Source organism: Eurosta solidaginis, chromosome 3 (genome assembly GCF_040869045.1).
Source record: "Eurosta solidaginis isolate ZX-2024a chromosome 3, ASM4086904v1, whole genome shotgun sequence".
NCBI lineage: Eukaryota > Metazoa > Arthropoda > Insecta > Diptera > Tephritidae > Eurosta > Eurosta solidaginis.
This window is the reverse complement of record NC_090321.1, coordinates 31,178,662-31,195,521: the sequence shown is the minus strand read 5'-3', so window position 1 is coordinate 31,195,521 and position 16,860 is coordinate 31,178,662. Positions and strand designations below refer to the sequence as shown.

Here is a 16,860-nt window from a genome sequence, read left to right as displayed (position 1 = left end):
ACTGCTGTTGGAGAAAACCAAAAGGTAAAACTAAACTCTCTGAAAAATTGTTATCATCTAGTAAAGTTCTAACTTAACTAGAGATGGAAACGACCCTAAGTAAAAGTGCAATCAAACGTCAGCTGTTTTTTTGTATTCACAATGGATTTTTGCGATTTGTTCTACAAAATATTCACAATTATCGATTTAACTGCTGTTGGAGTAAACCAAAAGGTCAAATAAAGCTGTCTGAAAAATTGTTATCGTCTAGTAAAGTTCTGACTTAACTAGAGATGGAAACGACCCTTAGACATAACGTTTGATAGTATATTTTTCAAAAAAAAAGCATAGTACATAAATCCATGTATCGTTTTGTCTATGAATATGCACCCAATGACACTTGTCGTCTTTAATCTAGAAATATTTTTTTATAACTTTAATTAACAACAATGTACAAAACAATCAGTTATTTAAAAAATAAATATTTTATGATTTGCTATCATATATAAATAATTATTAATCAATTAGAAATGATAAAAAAAATCTATATTATTAAAAAAAAATACAGCTAATCAACCTCCAATCTACGGAATGAACCATGCAGACCAAAACAATTCTCGTAACTGTACAGCGAACCCTCGCGCAACTTCTCGTTCGTGCCGAATTTCGGCTCCAATAAAAAATGATCACGATAACGCAATAATTTCTCTTCCATACGTTCAATAATATCGGCTATAGTACCGTTTTCACCACCATACTCGATTGGTAAATACTCGCGCGGAACAAAGTCGAATAGAGCTTCAGGTTTGGAACTTACTGAGATCTACGAAAAAAAATTTAAAAAAATTCACTTTTTTGTTATAAAGAAAAATAATATTTATAACATACCCTACTCAACATTTTCTCTGGAAATAATGAACTCAACGTTCTGAAACCCCTCTCAAATGGTGCTGGTACATTAATGAAATGTGTGCCACGTTGACGCATTGGCATTGCTTCCACAGCAAACGTCGAACATTTACGTAATAAATCCGGTTTCAATTGCAGGAAATGCTGTCCACTTACATTACTCATATCCATAACTTCAATATAACCACTAACTACGGAATTATCATCTTCGATAGTCATAATTTCGCCAAACATTGAACCGACGCGTATAATATCAGCAAATTTGTATTTAGTCGTATCGTAAGAACAGGCGCGTATAATTGTGATGCAAGGACCATGATAGTCAGCGGGGAGTGGTATTTGTAGTATGATTCTAAAAATAAAATGTGGCCGAAAAATAAATAAATAAATTATTCAATTCATCTAAACGGGTCAATGCAATTGTGATTACTAAAAATAATCAAGATTTTTTAAAAATAAAACATAATCAAGTGATTATTCATAATCAATAAATTAGTCTAATGACCTGATTATTTGATTGTTTAAATAATCTTTACCATATTATTCACCTTTATCGCGAGTTTTTTTCTTCGCCTGAAAATATTCACAATTTTTGTTCACCATATAGCAGAGGGTGGCGAAACAAATTTTCGTGTTCGAAAAAGATTTCACCTTATCGGCGACTCTTTGTTCGGGCGAAATGAACAGCGGGGAAACCCAAATTTGTTCACTTATATTTTACAGGCGAACGAGAGGAAAACAAAATGAAATTAATTTTTAATTTTGAAATTTCGTACTCTTATAATAATATGTACTTTTATTATTAGAAATAAATCAATAAATAATGCACAATCGGAAGCTGAGTGGAAAAAAGTGAAATTCCTGTATTGCTAAGTAATTAAATTCTATTTTTTATGACAACGTATCAGTCGGCCAAGTTATCCATTGTGGACAAAGCAACGGTTCCAAAATGTGGAGCACCTCGCTGAAACAAGATTGGCTAAGACGCACTCCTTGGTCCTTTAGAACGCCCTGCCTTCGGCCGCGCTTATAAAAAAGGTAATAGTCTAGTTGAGGGGTCGACTGCAAAGACGCGTATTAATCTCGAGAACAATAATCTGATGGCGTAAAAGAAAAGTTTTATCTATGTCCGGAGATATTTGCGTTTGACACCTCTATCGATATTTTTGGTAGCTATTAGCAGTCGACCCCTCAACTAGACTATTACCACATTATTTTATACATTTTTTATACTCAGTTGAGCAGAGCTCACAGAGTATATTAACTTTGATTGGATAACGGTTGGTTGTACAGGTATAAAGGAATCAAGATAGATATAGACTTCCATATATCAAAATCATCAGGATCGAAAAAAAATTTGATTGAGCCATGTCCGTCCGTCCGTCCGTCCGTTAACACGATAACTTGAGTAAATTTTGAGGTGTCTTGATGAAATTTGGTACGTAGGTGCCTGAGCACTCATCTCAGATCGCTATTTAAAATGAACGATATCGGACTATAACCACGCCCACTTTTTCGATATCGAAAATTTCGAAAAAACCGAAAAAGTGCAATAATTCATTACCAAAGACAGATAAAGCGATGAAATTTGGTAGGTGAGTTGAACTTATGATGCAGAATAGAAAATTAGTAAAATTTTGGACAACGGGCGTGGCACCGCCCACTTTTAAAAGAAGGTAATTGAAAATTTTGCAAGCTGTAATTTGGCAGTCGTTGAAGATATCATGATGAAATTTGGCAGGAACGTTACTCTTATTACTATATGTACGCTTAATAAAAATTAGTAAAATCGGAGAAGGGCCACGCCCACTTTTAAAAAAATTTTTTTTTAAAGTAAAATTTTAACAAAAAATTTAATATCTTTGCAGTATATAAGTAAATTATGTCAACATTCAACTCCAGTAATGATATGCTGCAACAAAATACAAAAGTAAAAGAAAATTTCAAAATGGGCGTGGCTCCGCCTTTTTTCATTTAATTTGTCTAGGATACTTTTACTGCCATAAGTCGAACAAAAATTTACCAATCCTTTTGAAATTTGGTAGAGGCATAGATTTTATGACGTTAACTGTTTTCTGTGAAAATGGGCGAAATCGGTTGAAGCCACGCCCAGTTTTTATACACAGTCCTCCGTCTGTCCTTCCGCATGGCCGTTAACACGATAACTTGGGCAAAAATCGACATATCTTTACTGAACTTAGTTCACGTACTTATCTGAACGTACTTTATCTTGGTATAAAAAATGAACGAAATCCGACTATGACCACACCCACTTTTTCGATATCGAAAATTACGAAAAATGAAAAAAATGCCATAATTCTATAACAAATACGAAAAAAGGAATGAAACATGGTAATTGGATTGGTTTATTGACGCGAAATATAACTTTAGAAAAAACTTTGTAAAATGGTTGTGACACCTACCATATTAAGTAGAAGAAAATGAAAAAGTTCTGCAGGGCGAAATAAAAAACCCTTGAAATCTTGGCAGGTTTTACATATATAAATAAATTAGCGGTATCAAACAGATGATGTTCTGGGTCACCCTGGTCCACATTTTGGTCGATATCTGCAAAACGCCTTCACATATACAACTACCACCACTCCCTTTTAAAACTCTCATTAACACCTTTCGTTTGATACCCATATTGTACAAACGCATTCTAGAGTCAACCCTGGTCCACCTTTATGGCGATATCTCGAAACGGCGTCCACTTATAGAACTAAGGATTACTCCCTTTTAAAAGACTCATTAACACCTTTCATTTGATACCCATATCGTACAAATGCATTCTAGAGTCAACCCTGATCCACCTTTATGGCGATATCCCTAAATGGCGTCCACCTATAGAACTATGGCCCACTCCCTCATAAAATACTCTTTAATGCCTCTCATTTGATACACATGTCATACAAACACATTCCAGGGTTTCCCTCGGTTCATTTTCCTACATGGTTATTTTCCCTTATGTTGTCACCATAGCTCTCAACTGAGTATGTAATGTTCGGTTACACTCGAACTTAACCTTCCTTACTTGTTATTTCTATTTTTGCTGTATTTTAAGGAAATATATGCATGCTTGTTTACAAAATTTACACAATTGCAAGTAAATTATTTGTTCACTGCTAGTTCACAATAGAAGTGAACTTTTGTTCGCCCGAAATTGCCGATAAGCGGAAAAAGTTCACCCGAACAAAAAAGTGGAGCGAACACTTTTCCGCGTGAACTTCGCGATAAGGGTGATTATTTCATAACTTAAAAAAAAGTTTAGCAGTACTGAATCGGTTAATATTTTCAAATAGCAGAATAATGCAGAACTAATTATTGTAAAAGTTAGACAAAAATAGACAAAGATATTAAACATTATCGCAAAATAATAAATTAATCACACAATTGAAAAATCCAATTAACTAATAAAATAAGATTTTTAAATATGTAATAAGATAAATAAATAAAAAAAAAAAATAATAATGAACAGGATTAGCCTGGTGTCATTGGGCCACTTGAGGGCAGTGCGTCCAGTTATTATTATAATCAATTTTTCGTTACTAGCAATACAATAAAGTGATTTAGTAATTGATTCTTCAAACGGAGGTCTAATCGCACAACATTGATTTTATTAATCATTAAAACGTTCAATCGTTATTTAAAAAGTGGTCAATTAATCATATACTTAAAGACTAAAACAGTTTTCGTAATTAGGTGCACAATTAAATAATTTTAAGAAAGCAAAAAGTTGTAAATAAATTCTTTAAAACTATTCAGGGAATCTATTCACAACTCAATTTAATTAACAATAATCGCTCAGTAATTACCTATGAATTTTCCATTCGCGTAACTAAAAATTTATTTTTTAAAGTTTTTCGAAACTATTGCTTATTATTCTCTAAAATGATAAAAAAGATATTAATTGATTCCTTGTTTGAGAACTAATTGCATCACAATGAATTCATTAGTCAAAACATTTTTAAGCGTTATTTAACAAGCAATCAAGGAATCTATTGGCTAATTATTTTAGAAGTAATAATTATTCATTAAATAGTTGCCAAATTGTAGCACATTTGAATTATTAATCATTATGATTTTTAGTCATTGATTAAAAAATAATAAATCGAATAAACCTGTAGCTTAAACTTGTTAATCCTTGAATTCAGTAGTTAAGCATTACAGCGTAATTAATATTAATAATAGTAATTATTATTAATCATTTCGAATTTTCAATCATTACTTAAAAATAAATCTAGTAATCGTGTAGTTAAAATAAGTTAATCAATGAAATCACATAATTGAAATCTATTTGATACACAAGGAATTTAATAGTCACTAAGATTTTAGTTGTAGAGGTTAAAACTAATTAATTAATTGATAAAATGCTTTTCGGAAAGTTCATTGATTACTATTTTTGATTTTATTTGACATTAAAAAGTGAAAACGGCATAATTAGTCATTTCCTCATTACAACACAAGTCTGACTAATTTACATATGTGCTGTTTTCCAAGAGAGTATGCACTGCGGTTGTACAATTTCGTGGTGGCAACGGCGCGCACCCACGTAATTGTCAAAAGAATGAGTTTAAAATTGAACTCAGTTAAACCATTCGCGCCGGCCATTTAAGGGAAAACTTACTTAAAATTCTTGAAGTGGCAAGGATAGAAAAATTAGTATTCTCACCCCAATCGCAATATTTCCATTACCATTGGATCGTCCACCTGCCGTCGCTCATTAAACACCTCCGGTAAAGCCGCCTTCAATGTATAATAACGATCAATTTTCTGTTTTGCCTTTTCCAAACTATTCTTCGAACCACGCAAGAAGCCGACTAGGAATTGATCATTGGTTCGCGCACATAAATGTGGTTGTGTATTTATCCATTTACGTAATGCGAGCACATCATCGCCCACACGACTCGGCACCTCGTCCAATTCCTCGATAGCAATTTTTTGTAAGGCTGGTGGTAATGGACGTAAGATGGGTGATGCTTCGTCGCTAATGGAATTCATTTGATTGTGGTTAGTGGAAATTTGTGGTAAAACGCCTGAAAGAAGAGTATGTTTTAATTAATTGAAGATCATGAGAAAAGGAATTAGCTTAAAAAGTGTACACACAGCGTCAAGCGTGTAGATGGCTTGTGTGCTTTATTACCAAAACTTTTCGAGTTGATGCCTAAGTTTGCAATGATTGTCTTTGCCAAATTGCCAAATTATTTATCTTATCTATGCATACAAAATTTAACTAGCACGCTACTTAGATAAGTAGTATGCAATTCAAATTTAGTTACATAAATAAAAAGTTTAAAGACATTTCTTGAAATGCTTCTGGTATTGGAAAAAAGTATTTATTTTATATTTATAACATATTTTACTGTATTTTTTTTTTTATTTTACCCATACGCCAATGTATGTACTTGGCCATGCATTAATTGTCGCTTATCACAGCTGACTGTTGTATAATTTATTGTTTTTGATTACTGATATCAACGTATGTTTATGGCGCGTTAATCCGAAAATCTCTTGCAGCTGATCAGTCGATCCCTGCAAGTGGTGTGTAAACCAGCCTACGTAGCGCAATTGCGCTGGAAGCGAGCCAATTAACGCAATGTATTCAGTAGCGCAATTAAAACATAAACAATGCATATTTAAAGTTCGGTTAGGTTAAATGGAACTATGCGGTCAATAAAGACCTCACATAGGCTGAACTTGTCCAGCCCCGAATGCCAACCTTCGCCGACTCTAAAACTCCATCGCCAAAAGTCTCTAAAAAGTAACAAGTGCGCAGAAAAGCATGCAACATTTAGTACCACGTCATCATAAGAAATAACCGCCTAAGGCTCGGTTTTTTAGTAGTGGTTAATCTAAGCTTAAATTAAGTTTGCTTAAACTCTAGTCAAATTTAAACTCCAGTTAAACTACGGAGCAGTTTTTCAGTCACAGCTTAAGGCTGCATTTGGGGTAGACTTTTTTGTACGGCAACATTGGTTTTTTTATCCATTATCTAGATAATTTGAAGATACGGCAAAAGCTGGATTTTGTTTACCCAACAGATTTTGAGAAATGTACAGTTCTCAAATGAATATCCAACACATTTCTCCAGTTGATATCCTACATTGGATATCGAGTTGAGGTGGAGTGGAAAAAAAATTTCCAACGTGGTACCACCAAAACCAGCAGCTGTTTATTGTGAGATAGCAGTTATGAAGCGTAATTGATTAGAAATAAAATATACATTTTTATGTTATGTGTATGGCGGCCACCGTGGTGTGATGGTAGCGTGCTCCGCCTATCACACCGTATGCCCTGGGTTCAACTCCCGGGCAAAGCAACATCAAAATTTTAGAAATAAGATTTTTCAATTAGAAGAAAATTTTTCCAAGCGGGGTCGCCCCTCGGCAGTGTCTGGCAAGCGCTCCGATTGTATTTCTGCCATGAAAAGCTCTCAGTGAAAACTCATCTGCCTTGCAGATGCCGTTCGGAGTCGGCATAAAACATGTAGGTCCCGTCCGGCCAATTTGTAGAGAAAAATCAAGAGGAGCACGACGCAAATTGGAAGAGAAGCTCGGCCTTAGATCTCTTCGGAGGTTATCGCGTCTTACATTTATTTTTTTTTTTTATATTTTATGTTATTTTCGTAAATGTAGTCTGCAATCTTACATTCGACTCCAGTTAGAGAACCACAAGTTGGGAATTAAATTTTTTCAACTTAATAGCATTTTTTCCTGAGTACGCTAAGATTCTCTAGTTGAGCCACTGTTTCGATACAACTCTTGAGGTTTTAGAAATATGCCTAGCTATCAACATGAGCTCTAATGCTACTCAAGCCCAAATGCATGTTGGGTATATTCGGCGCCATTTCGAACGAATGCAAAGAGCTGATAGGAAAACTAGAGTTTAGCCCTGCCAGATTAAACTTCAGTTAAAGTAGACTGAAAAACTGCAGAAAAAGTTTAAGCGTAGTTTAACCGATAAACTGAGTTTAACTTGTACTGAAAAATCGGGCCTAAGTACAATGTAAAAGTATAGGAGTTAAGCTGTTATTCCTTGTGACCATATGGTACTTAATGTGCATACTTTTCTACACACTTGATACTGTTTTAGATCTTTTTGGCGATGGAGTTTTAGCGTTAGCGAAAGTTGGATTTTGGGGGCATGACTTGTGTTACATAATAACTCCGTTCTCTTGGAAAATAGTATACACTTTTCTAGGCTCTAGTTTAATTGCTACCTAGAAATATGGCAGCTCTGCCGCCTCTTATAGCTGGAGCCTTAACCTCGCAAGCGCAGGACAGGAACACAGAACGTGCTCAACCGTTTCTTCCTGCAATTCGCACTTGCAACATTTGCTGTTACTATCAAGGCATAACTTATAAGCAAGTGACGCCAGTCGGTAGTGCCAGTTAGTGTGCCCATCGTGAGCCTTAAGTCTCCTCTGTCTGGAGAAATATGAGCGACTTGGTCAGTTTAATTTCGTAGGATTTGCACATGATCTTAGAAATTTTGCAGCCCTCCGCTTCTGTGCACGCCTTTCATTTCTCCCACAGTGATTGGGACGTCTACGGACTATTCGTTGAGTGCTGCATCCTTCTTTGCAAACTTATCCGTATTTTTGTTACCTTCTATCTCTTTAAAGTAAGGATAAAGCCTTCAATGAAATAGGCGAATACTTCATATTCATAATTTCAGAACAGGAAAGAAGATTTAAAATAACTTCAAAAAGTGTTTGAAAAAAAAACCTTTACAATTTAATCGAAAACGGAATCTCAAAAATGTATCGGATTATTGACATTTCGATTTAAGCTTCATGTAATTCTATCACTCGACGCCATCTGTTGTCAGATTATTTTTCATTGTTCGAGAGCAGTTAAGTAGCACCGATAAAGATCATGGGGCAATTGCATCAAGCCATTGCGCTGTTTGCTGCATGGGAATATTCACGCTATTAAACACTACTTGTCAGAATGTATTTTAATTGTTATTTATAGTGTTTTTACACTCAAAACATAAAAAATAAATTTATTTTTATCAATTAAAAGCTGCAATTAAATTTAGTGCAAAATAAGAAGTCAATCAACTTCAAATTGAGCATAGTACCTACATTTGGTGATATTGGTTAGGTTAAGTTGGGTTACATGCCCTGCATGCGAACTTCCCAAGCTTCTAATGGGAGTTATTTTTTCCATTGTAAATGCCCACAGTGAGTGCCGGGTAGGGGCAAATTCGTCCAACCAGTTTACTTCCTATTATTCCCCCACGCACCAATTGCATTCTCTCATGAACTTAAGTCTGTCGGAAAACTGTGTAGTTTTGCACATCGTTATCCTCCTCATCCTGACAGCTTCCGCAGAAGTAGCATCGTCAATCAAATTCTGATAACACTATGAACACATTCAGTATACATATATGAAGTCTTTATTGACCGGCCAGCTCAACCTAACCTAATTGTTTAGATTTTGTCTTCTGAGAGAGCCTAGTTATCGATATTTGAACGTGATTGACAGTTACTATAATCTATATATAGTATATAAATAAATGCCCGTTTGTGTGAGGCTTATAGAACCAAAAAATAACCGGTCGATTTTGTTCAAACTTTCACATAAGTTGCGCATACCTCACGCGGTGGTTTGCACATAGGTTTAGTTGCGATCGCCGCACAGGGTCTCGAGATATAGGCCAAAACGTGGACCCGGGTACTCCTAGAATGTGTTTATAGAATATGAACGCTGTTGATGAGTGTTTTAGTAGAGAGTGATTTTCATACCCCTGGGTGACTAGGGTCTCGAGATATAGGCCAAAACGTGGGCCCGTGAACGCCTGGATAGTGTTTTTACAGTATGGGTATCAAATAGAAGCTGTTGATGAGGGCTTTAGTACAGGGTAGTTTTCGTACCTATTGGTGACTAGGTATAGGTATATATATCGAGATATAGGTCAAAACGTGGATCAGGGTAACCCTAGAATGTGTTTTTACATTATGGGTATCAAATTGAAGCTGTTGATGTGTGCTTTAGTACAGAGTAAGTTTTACACTGCTAGGTGACTAGGGTCTCGAGATATAGGACAAAACATGGACCCGTATACCCCTAGATTGTGTGTGTATTATGGATATCAAATGAAAGACATAAATTAATAATACCCACATACCTATTTACATACGTCCTATTCGATTTGCCTGAAATTTGGTATATAAATTTGCCTATATTAGTATTTACGATGCTTTTTTCCGGGAAGTAGACCAGAGACGGACTGGGACTGGGATTAGGACCAGGACTGGGACTGAGACTGAGACTCGGAGTGGGACTGGGACTGAGACTCGGAATGGGACTGGAACAAAATACATACCACCCTCTGGGACTGGCAAAAAGAGATGAAGAAAAATGAGAAAAACTTGAGAGAAGAGAAAAGAGATAAGGAGACGGCGAAAGAGATAGAATGAGACGAAAATGGAGATAGATGACGCGAAAAATACGGAGGGAGGAGTGAATACAAAGATTAGGAAAAAGTGTAGAGGGGAGGGCAGAGTTAGACGGAAAAAGCTTGTTAAAATGTATGCAGATAGACCAAATTTAAGGCGAACAACGTCTGCTAGTTATTTGTAAAGTATGTTTGTTTGTACATATGTAATTGTACCACCGCGTGTTAGTATATGTAATATATTTTTATATTAGAAAAAGTAGTCGTTACACTTCACTAGCTTTTCCTATATTAAAGGATGTGTGTGTGTGAGTGCATTCCATATCAAATTACCGACTTCCATGCAGTTTTTTCTAAACCTCTATGAGCGTGTCAAATGAATTGATATATTATTAGAAAAAAAGCAATGCAGTTTGCGTTAAGTAATGTATGATAATACCAATAAGACAAAAGTGATATGGTAAAGTGACTGGGTCGAAAAAAGGTTGCCCCTAAATTTTAAGCTCATGTTGAGTGTCTCGGAAATACATTTTTAAATTTTTATTTATCCTTGCAAATTGTTTTTTATATATGTGATTTTAGAATTTTATGTGTCGCAATTTTTGTTGTTGTTGTTATTGTTGTATGGCTAGAGATACTACCCGATGGTTTTGGAAAGTGTTATCGATGTTGATAGTTCTTTGTTGTATATATATCTGGTTCGTTTCGGTAACAAGCACCATCAATGTACAAGCCCAACCATCTCGGGATCGATTTAATATGATCACATTGAACCTTCTTCGCCATCCCGCCCCAACTTCTAGTTCAATGAAGAATTTTTGGGTCACCAGAGCATCGGCTGCTGAAGAAATAGAATTTGCCACGGGTAGGTAAGGTGACAATTGGATTGGAGAAGCTATATGTTTCGCTGGAAACCCCTTGAATCATTTGGGTATTTTAGTAGCCTCTTATGGCAAGCAGGTGGCAGGTGCCACGTGTAGGGTATACTTAAGCTTGAATGCTTTTTTTTCGTGTTTTTTTCGGGGACATAAAATTTAAATTTTTAATACGTTATGTTAAAGCATGAGCAACACCCTCGATAAAGAACAATAATGTTGAAATTCTACCAAACAGCGTGCTGAAAAAATTTGAATTTTTTTGATGAAAAGTAATATTTCCATATAAGACTCTTCTTAGTTTGTTTACATTTCATGTGCTTTTTAAGTTTTTGATTTGCTTTTTAGACAGATAAAATATATACTTGTATAGTCATTATATGCGAAAGCAGCTTTTTTTAATTTTATTGTTATTTTTCCACCCGCCACTGTATCTACTTATGTAAATATGGATAGGTATATTCGTTTTGTGACGTATATTTTTGGGCGTGCAACCGCTCTTGAAGTAAATGATATAAATAATAAGTAAGTATAACCATTTCCAATTTCGTTAGGTTTTTATAATCTGTTCCACTTAGCTAGATTGATCCAATTAAGTTTCACCCACTGTTGCAAAATAAGTGGACTATTAGTGCTTCAGAAGAGATTAACGCAAGCTCTCGATAGAACAACAGTCGTAGTTTTGTAGCATGTAACAAGATATTCTTGAAATTTTCAAGTTTAAGTTTCAACACTAACTTAATTATCGCATAGCCGCCAAAACTTTTTGGCGCGTCATTCGCTCTGATTACATATGGGGGTACCGAAAAGAAAACCTTCTCGTCCGGAGTATACAACTCCTGTCTCCTTTTAATTCCTCCCAAACGGATTGTGCTATCTACCATCGGCTCATCGAGTGCTGCAGCTTCCTTTGTCAGGTAGGTAGGTTTAACTGGCCGGTCCATGAGGACCTCACATAGACTGATTGAGTCCGTAGTGTTACCAGAAGTTTGTTTTAACGACCAAACTGAAAAACCCTATCAAAAACCAGGACCTATGTTATAAAATAACTACGTCCTCTTGGCAAATACTAGAAGCTTCCTAGTACTTAAGCCACTTGCTGCTTCTAGATCTGCCAGCTGTATCACTCCTAATAGCTGGAGTCTTAGCCTGGCAAGTGCAGGGCACGAGCACAGAACGTGCTCGATCGTTTCCTCCTCCAACCCGGACTTCCTACATCTGCTATCACTGACCAAGCCTAATTTAAAGGCATGTGACGCCAGAAGGCAGTGTCCAGTCAGAATACCCGTCATGAGTCTACAGTCCTCTCTTTTTAATGATAGAAGCAGCTGTGTTAGTCTAAGTTTGTAAGACCTACACATAATCTTCAACACTTTACAGCCCCGCGCTTGAACCCACGCCTTTCCCGCTTGGTCGATCATGTGCACCTCTGGCCTTCGCTTAATTTCGCCCAATCTAATTGGGACATCTACGGAGCAAGCTTCAAGGGATGCGCCCTTTTTAGCTAGTTCGTCCGCTTTTTCATTCCCATCTATTCCCATATGCCCTGGGACCCAATATAGATGTCTAACACGCATTTAGATGCTGTGCTATGCGAGATTATTGCCTTAATTGCTGCTTGACTGTCAATATAAAAGTTAACACGGTTGCAGCTTAAGCTATTCTCTTCCAGGGTTTCTACTGCTTTGGTTACGGCTAATATTTCCGCTTGAAAAACTCTATAGTAATCCGGCAGCCTGTAGGATCTGTTTATTTCCGGATCAGCGCAGTATACCGCAGACCCTACTCCTTCTATTACTTTGGTACCATCGGTGTACACATGTATCGCCTCGTCCGCCATTTGCGCACCCTTGCGTCAACCGTCCACCTCTATTGTGGCCTTAAGATCTCCCTCGAAGCGCAGATAGGGAATCATGTAGTCTGTTCGTCTTGTGATTGATGACGCTATACTACTATGGCCATATGGTCGGCGCTCAAGCTGCCACGAAGCACCGAGCCTGGTTGCGGTCGTTAACGCCTTGTTCTTTGCTACCAGGTCTACAGTTGGGATGTGCAGAATGGCATACAGTGCAGCCGTCGGGGTTGTTTTCAGGGCTCCCGTAATGCTAAGCATCGATAGTCTGCATACCCCCTCTAATTTTTTGAGGTATGTTGTTTTTTGTGTGGCTTTCCACCAAACAAGAACTCCATAGTATAAAATAGGGCTTACGATCGCTGTAAAAACCCAATGAGAAAGAGAGGGCGATAGGCCCCACGTACACTCCAGCATTCTTTTACATGCATAGCGAGCCGTTGAGGCCTTCTTGACCCTCTCCTCCACGTTGAGCTTCCATGACAGTTTACTGTCTAGGATGATTCCTAGATATTTTGTGCAAGGTTTCTCCTGTAAGGTCACCCCCCCTTAGACCTGGTATAATTTGGGACCTTGTACCTCTTTGTGAACAAGACCATATCCGTCTTCTCCGCATTGACTTTCAACCCGACATTAGATGCCCAGGTATGAAAATCCCGAAGCGCCTTATCTATCAAAGAACTAATCGTTGGAAGGCACTTTCCACTTATGACAACTGCAACGTCATCTGCGTAAGCCGTAAGTTTTACGGGTCCCTCATCGAGCAGTTGGTTGATGACCAGCGTCCACAGCAGAGGTGTTAGCACCCCTCCCTGCGGCGTGCCCCTGTCCGCTGATTTCGTGGCCTCGTACAATCCCCATTGTGATGTAATCTATCTGCAATTTAACATGCAGCCGATCCATCTGATTAAGGCAGGATGTACTTTAATGTAATTAAGACCATCCATAATCGGCCATTTTGCAACATTATTGAAAGCCCCGGCAATGTCCATGAAGACTCCTAAAGCATACTCCTTATATTCCAGGGATCTCTCTATGCTTATTACCACCCTATGCAATGCGGTGTCTACCGACTTGCCTTTGGTGGATTTTTGTACACATCTATCAGCCTCTCAAAGGTTTTGAGTAGAAATGATGTTAAGCTAATGGGTCTATAGTCTTTGGGATACACGTGACCGATATTCCCCGCCTTTGGTAGAAAAGCTACACGAGCAATTCTCCAAGAGTACGGTACATGATTCAGTCTTATGCACCCATCGAATATTATTTTAAGCCATTCCACGACCGCACCTTTCTTTGTCAACTCATCAGCCTTTTCGTTACCTTCTAATCTTTCGTGACCGGGAACCCAGTATAGATGTATGTTCCGGCCTGAGGGAAATCTTTTTAATGCTTCTTTGCATTCAAGGCCACTTCTTGAAGTACTCTTTGAAATTATTGACTTGATCGTACCAGCATATGTATATTTTGGCGAGACTGCAGCTTAAGCACACTTCCACCAGAATTTCTGCTGCTTTCTTCGCGGCTACAGGCTAAAAACTTCCACCTGAGAGAAAATCCCCAACTAGGACACCATTGTAAAGTATGGGTTTGACAAATGCCGTAAATACCGCGTGTGAGAGTTTGGGTGATATGTTCCACGTGCAACTTAGCATCCTCTTGCATGCATACAGTGTCACGGAGGCTCTCTCTTCCACATGGAGTTTCCACAGCAACTTACTAACTAGTATAATTCCTAGATATCAGGGACGGAAACTGTTATTCCTTTTATAATATAATTCCTTGCAAAACTATTAATTTTGGACTTTTAATATATTTGGATCAAGATAAAAATTATTTTCGGATTTTTATTACCTGAGTCTGATAGAACTAATTAAACTTGGACTTTTAAAAATAAAAAGCCGGAAATAAAAGTTAAATCCGGACTCTTATTTTTTAATGCCAAAATAAAAGTTCGGCTTGATAACAAAAAGCGGCTCATCCGAAATAAAAAAATGTTTAATTTTTTAATTATTAAAAGTCCGTGTTTACCTAGTTCTATCGGACTCAAAAAATAAAAATACAGATTTTACTTTTATATGTGGACTTTTATGGAAAAAGGTCGAAAAATAAAAAGCATGCATGATTCGACATGATATTGCTTTAGGGATACCTGAGAACTCAAACATTTTCACCTAGGACAATTTTTTGACCCGGACTCCGACTCGACTCCGAAAAAAAAATATTATTTTCGTCCCTGCTAGATATTTTGTGCTGTACTTTAGGGTTAACCCTCCAAGCTGAGGCTTTATCCAATTTTCGAACTTATATGATAATAATAATTGAAAGATTTTTCCCGTTAGCGGTTAACCCTAGTCCAGATGCCCAGGCATGAACATGCCAAAGCGCCTGATCCATCAGAGAGCTGATTGTTCGTAGACATCTAATCGCATAATAGATTAAAAAAAATGCGTCAAGGCATATCTAACCTTTCTAATTTTAAGTTTGGCAACAAAAACTTCACCTTTGCGCTTCACACTGTAAATTTTCAGTTGGCAACTTACCAAACGTAAACAAAACTTTTTGATGAAATGAATTCGTCAGCTGTTTTTAATGAGTTTTTCTGTCAATTTGCCGGCACTGACTTAAATTTCGCGACTTGCATTGAAATATAAAATTTTGCTTTTGTTATTATTTTTTATCTAAACTCCAAATATACAAAAATTTCACAAATCACTTTAAGTAAATATTCAAATTGATGTTCAGTTTAATGCGTTCAAACCATCAACTCGATTGTATTTATAGATTTTTCATCGTTACAAAAACGAAAGCGAATCCAATATAAATTAGTTAAACTCCGTTGGCGCTTGAGTTCACTTTTCTCCAACTTGTCTTATAAGCAGAGCCCGCAAAGCAGTCACAGGTGAATATGAATAAAATGCAGTACCGTGTTTTGTGTATCGCACTGCCGGAGGCGCCACGAGCAACTGTCACAGTAATATTTCAACGGATGCCGTTAAACAGTAGCGTTCACACGACTGTGCCAAAGTAATCAAATTGATGCAATAAGCAAATAAGTGCAAACCCAAAAAAAAGCAACTAAAAAAAAAACAACAAAGCAAAACCCGCTTTATCGGAAGTACGGAAAATGCTTGGAGAATGGCGCTTAAAAAAAAAAAACAACACCTGAGATTACTTAAACCAAAAACAGCTGTACTGCAGCAATTAAAACACTCATCAAGCAAAAACAATTGTAAACTAACATAATTTGCAATAAAACACGCAACTAAAATAGACGAAATCACTCTTTAAATAATACGATTTTGTAAAATAGTAAACGCAAAGTAAAATAAAAAGATGATAAAAAATTTTTAAGTACTTCCTTTATATAAATGTACCAGAAGAAACGAAAAACATCTCTTTAAACAAAAACATTATCTAGTTCACAGCGTACAAACACACGCACTGCATTTTTTGGAAAATTTTTACTTTTATTTAAACAATTTTGCTCATATTAGAGAGGAATCATGCATTTTTTTATGCAGACCGAAAGTAAATATTTCAAAGTTTGACTGCAAAGAAGAAATATTAAATTCGACTCATACGTTTTGAATTTATAGCTGTTTAAATAAAAATTTTATGATTATTTACTTCATTTTGGCAACTTGCCACGCCCCTATAATATATAGTTTCAAACTATATTGAAAATATCCATCTCACGCAGCTAAGCTTTGAAATGCAAAAACCCATTTTCAAATCGGAGCTTACTGTGTGCAGTGATGGGCATACAACGTTATTTTGCGACTTTATTTTAAAAGATTTATTATATTCTAGATAAAGATATTACAACCTAACCAAGCA

At 36.6% G+C, this 16,860-nt stretch overlaps 1 protein-coding gene across 1 annotated transcript; it reads right to left on the bottom strand.

Moving 5' to 3' along the window:
• Nucleotides 1-338: 338 nt before the first annotated feature.
• On the bottom strand, nt 339-16,229 carry LOC137243515 (retinol-binding protein pinta-like). Its single transcript, XM_067771304.1, has 4 exons — nt 15,564-16,229; nt 5,561-5,924; nt 868-1,240; nt 339-802 (listed from the first exon to the last, which is right to left on the bottom strand). Exons 2-4 carry the CDS (start codon nt 5,887-5,889, stop codon nt 548-550), a joined length of 957 nt encoding a protein of 318 aa, XP_067627405.1. The 5' UTR covers nt 5,890-5,924; nt 15,564-16,229; the 3' UTR covers nt 339-547.
• Nucleotides 16,230-16,860: the final 631 nt, after the last annotated feature.

Excerpts from the sequence above, each read along its gene's own strand:
- LOC137243515 (XM_067771304.1), bottom strand. The coding sequence starts at position 5,889 with ATGAATTCCATTAGCGACGAAGCATCACCCATCTTACGTCCATTACCA. Across the intron at positions 1,241-5,560 it reads ATGGAAATATTGCGATTGGG|AATCATACTACAAATACCAC; the intron begins GTGAGAATACTA and ends TTTTATTTTTAG. Across the intron at positions 803-867 it reads CAGAGAAAATGTTGAGTAGG|ATCTCAGTAAGTTCCAAACC; the intron begins GTATGTTATAAA and ends TTTTTTTCGTAG.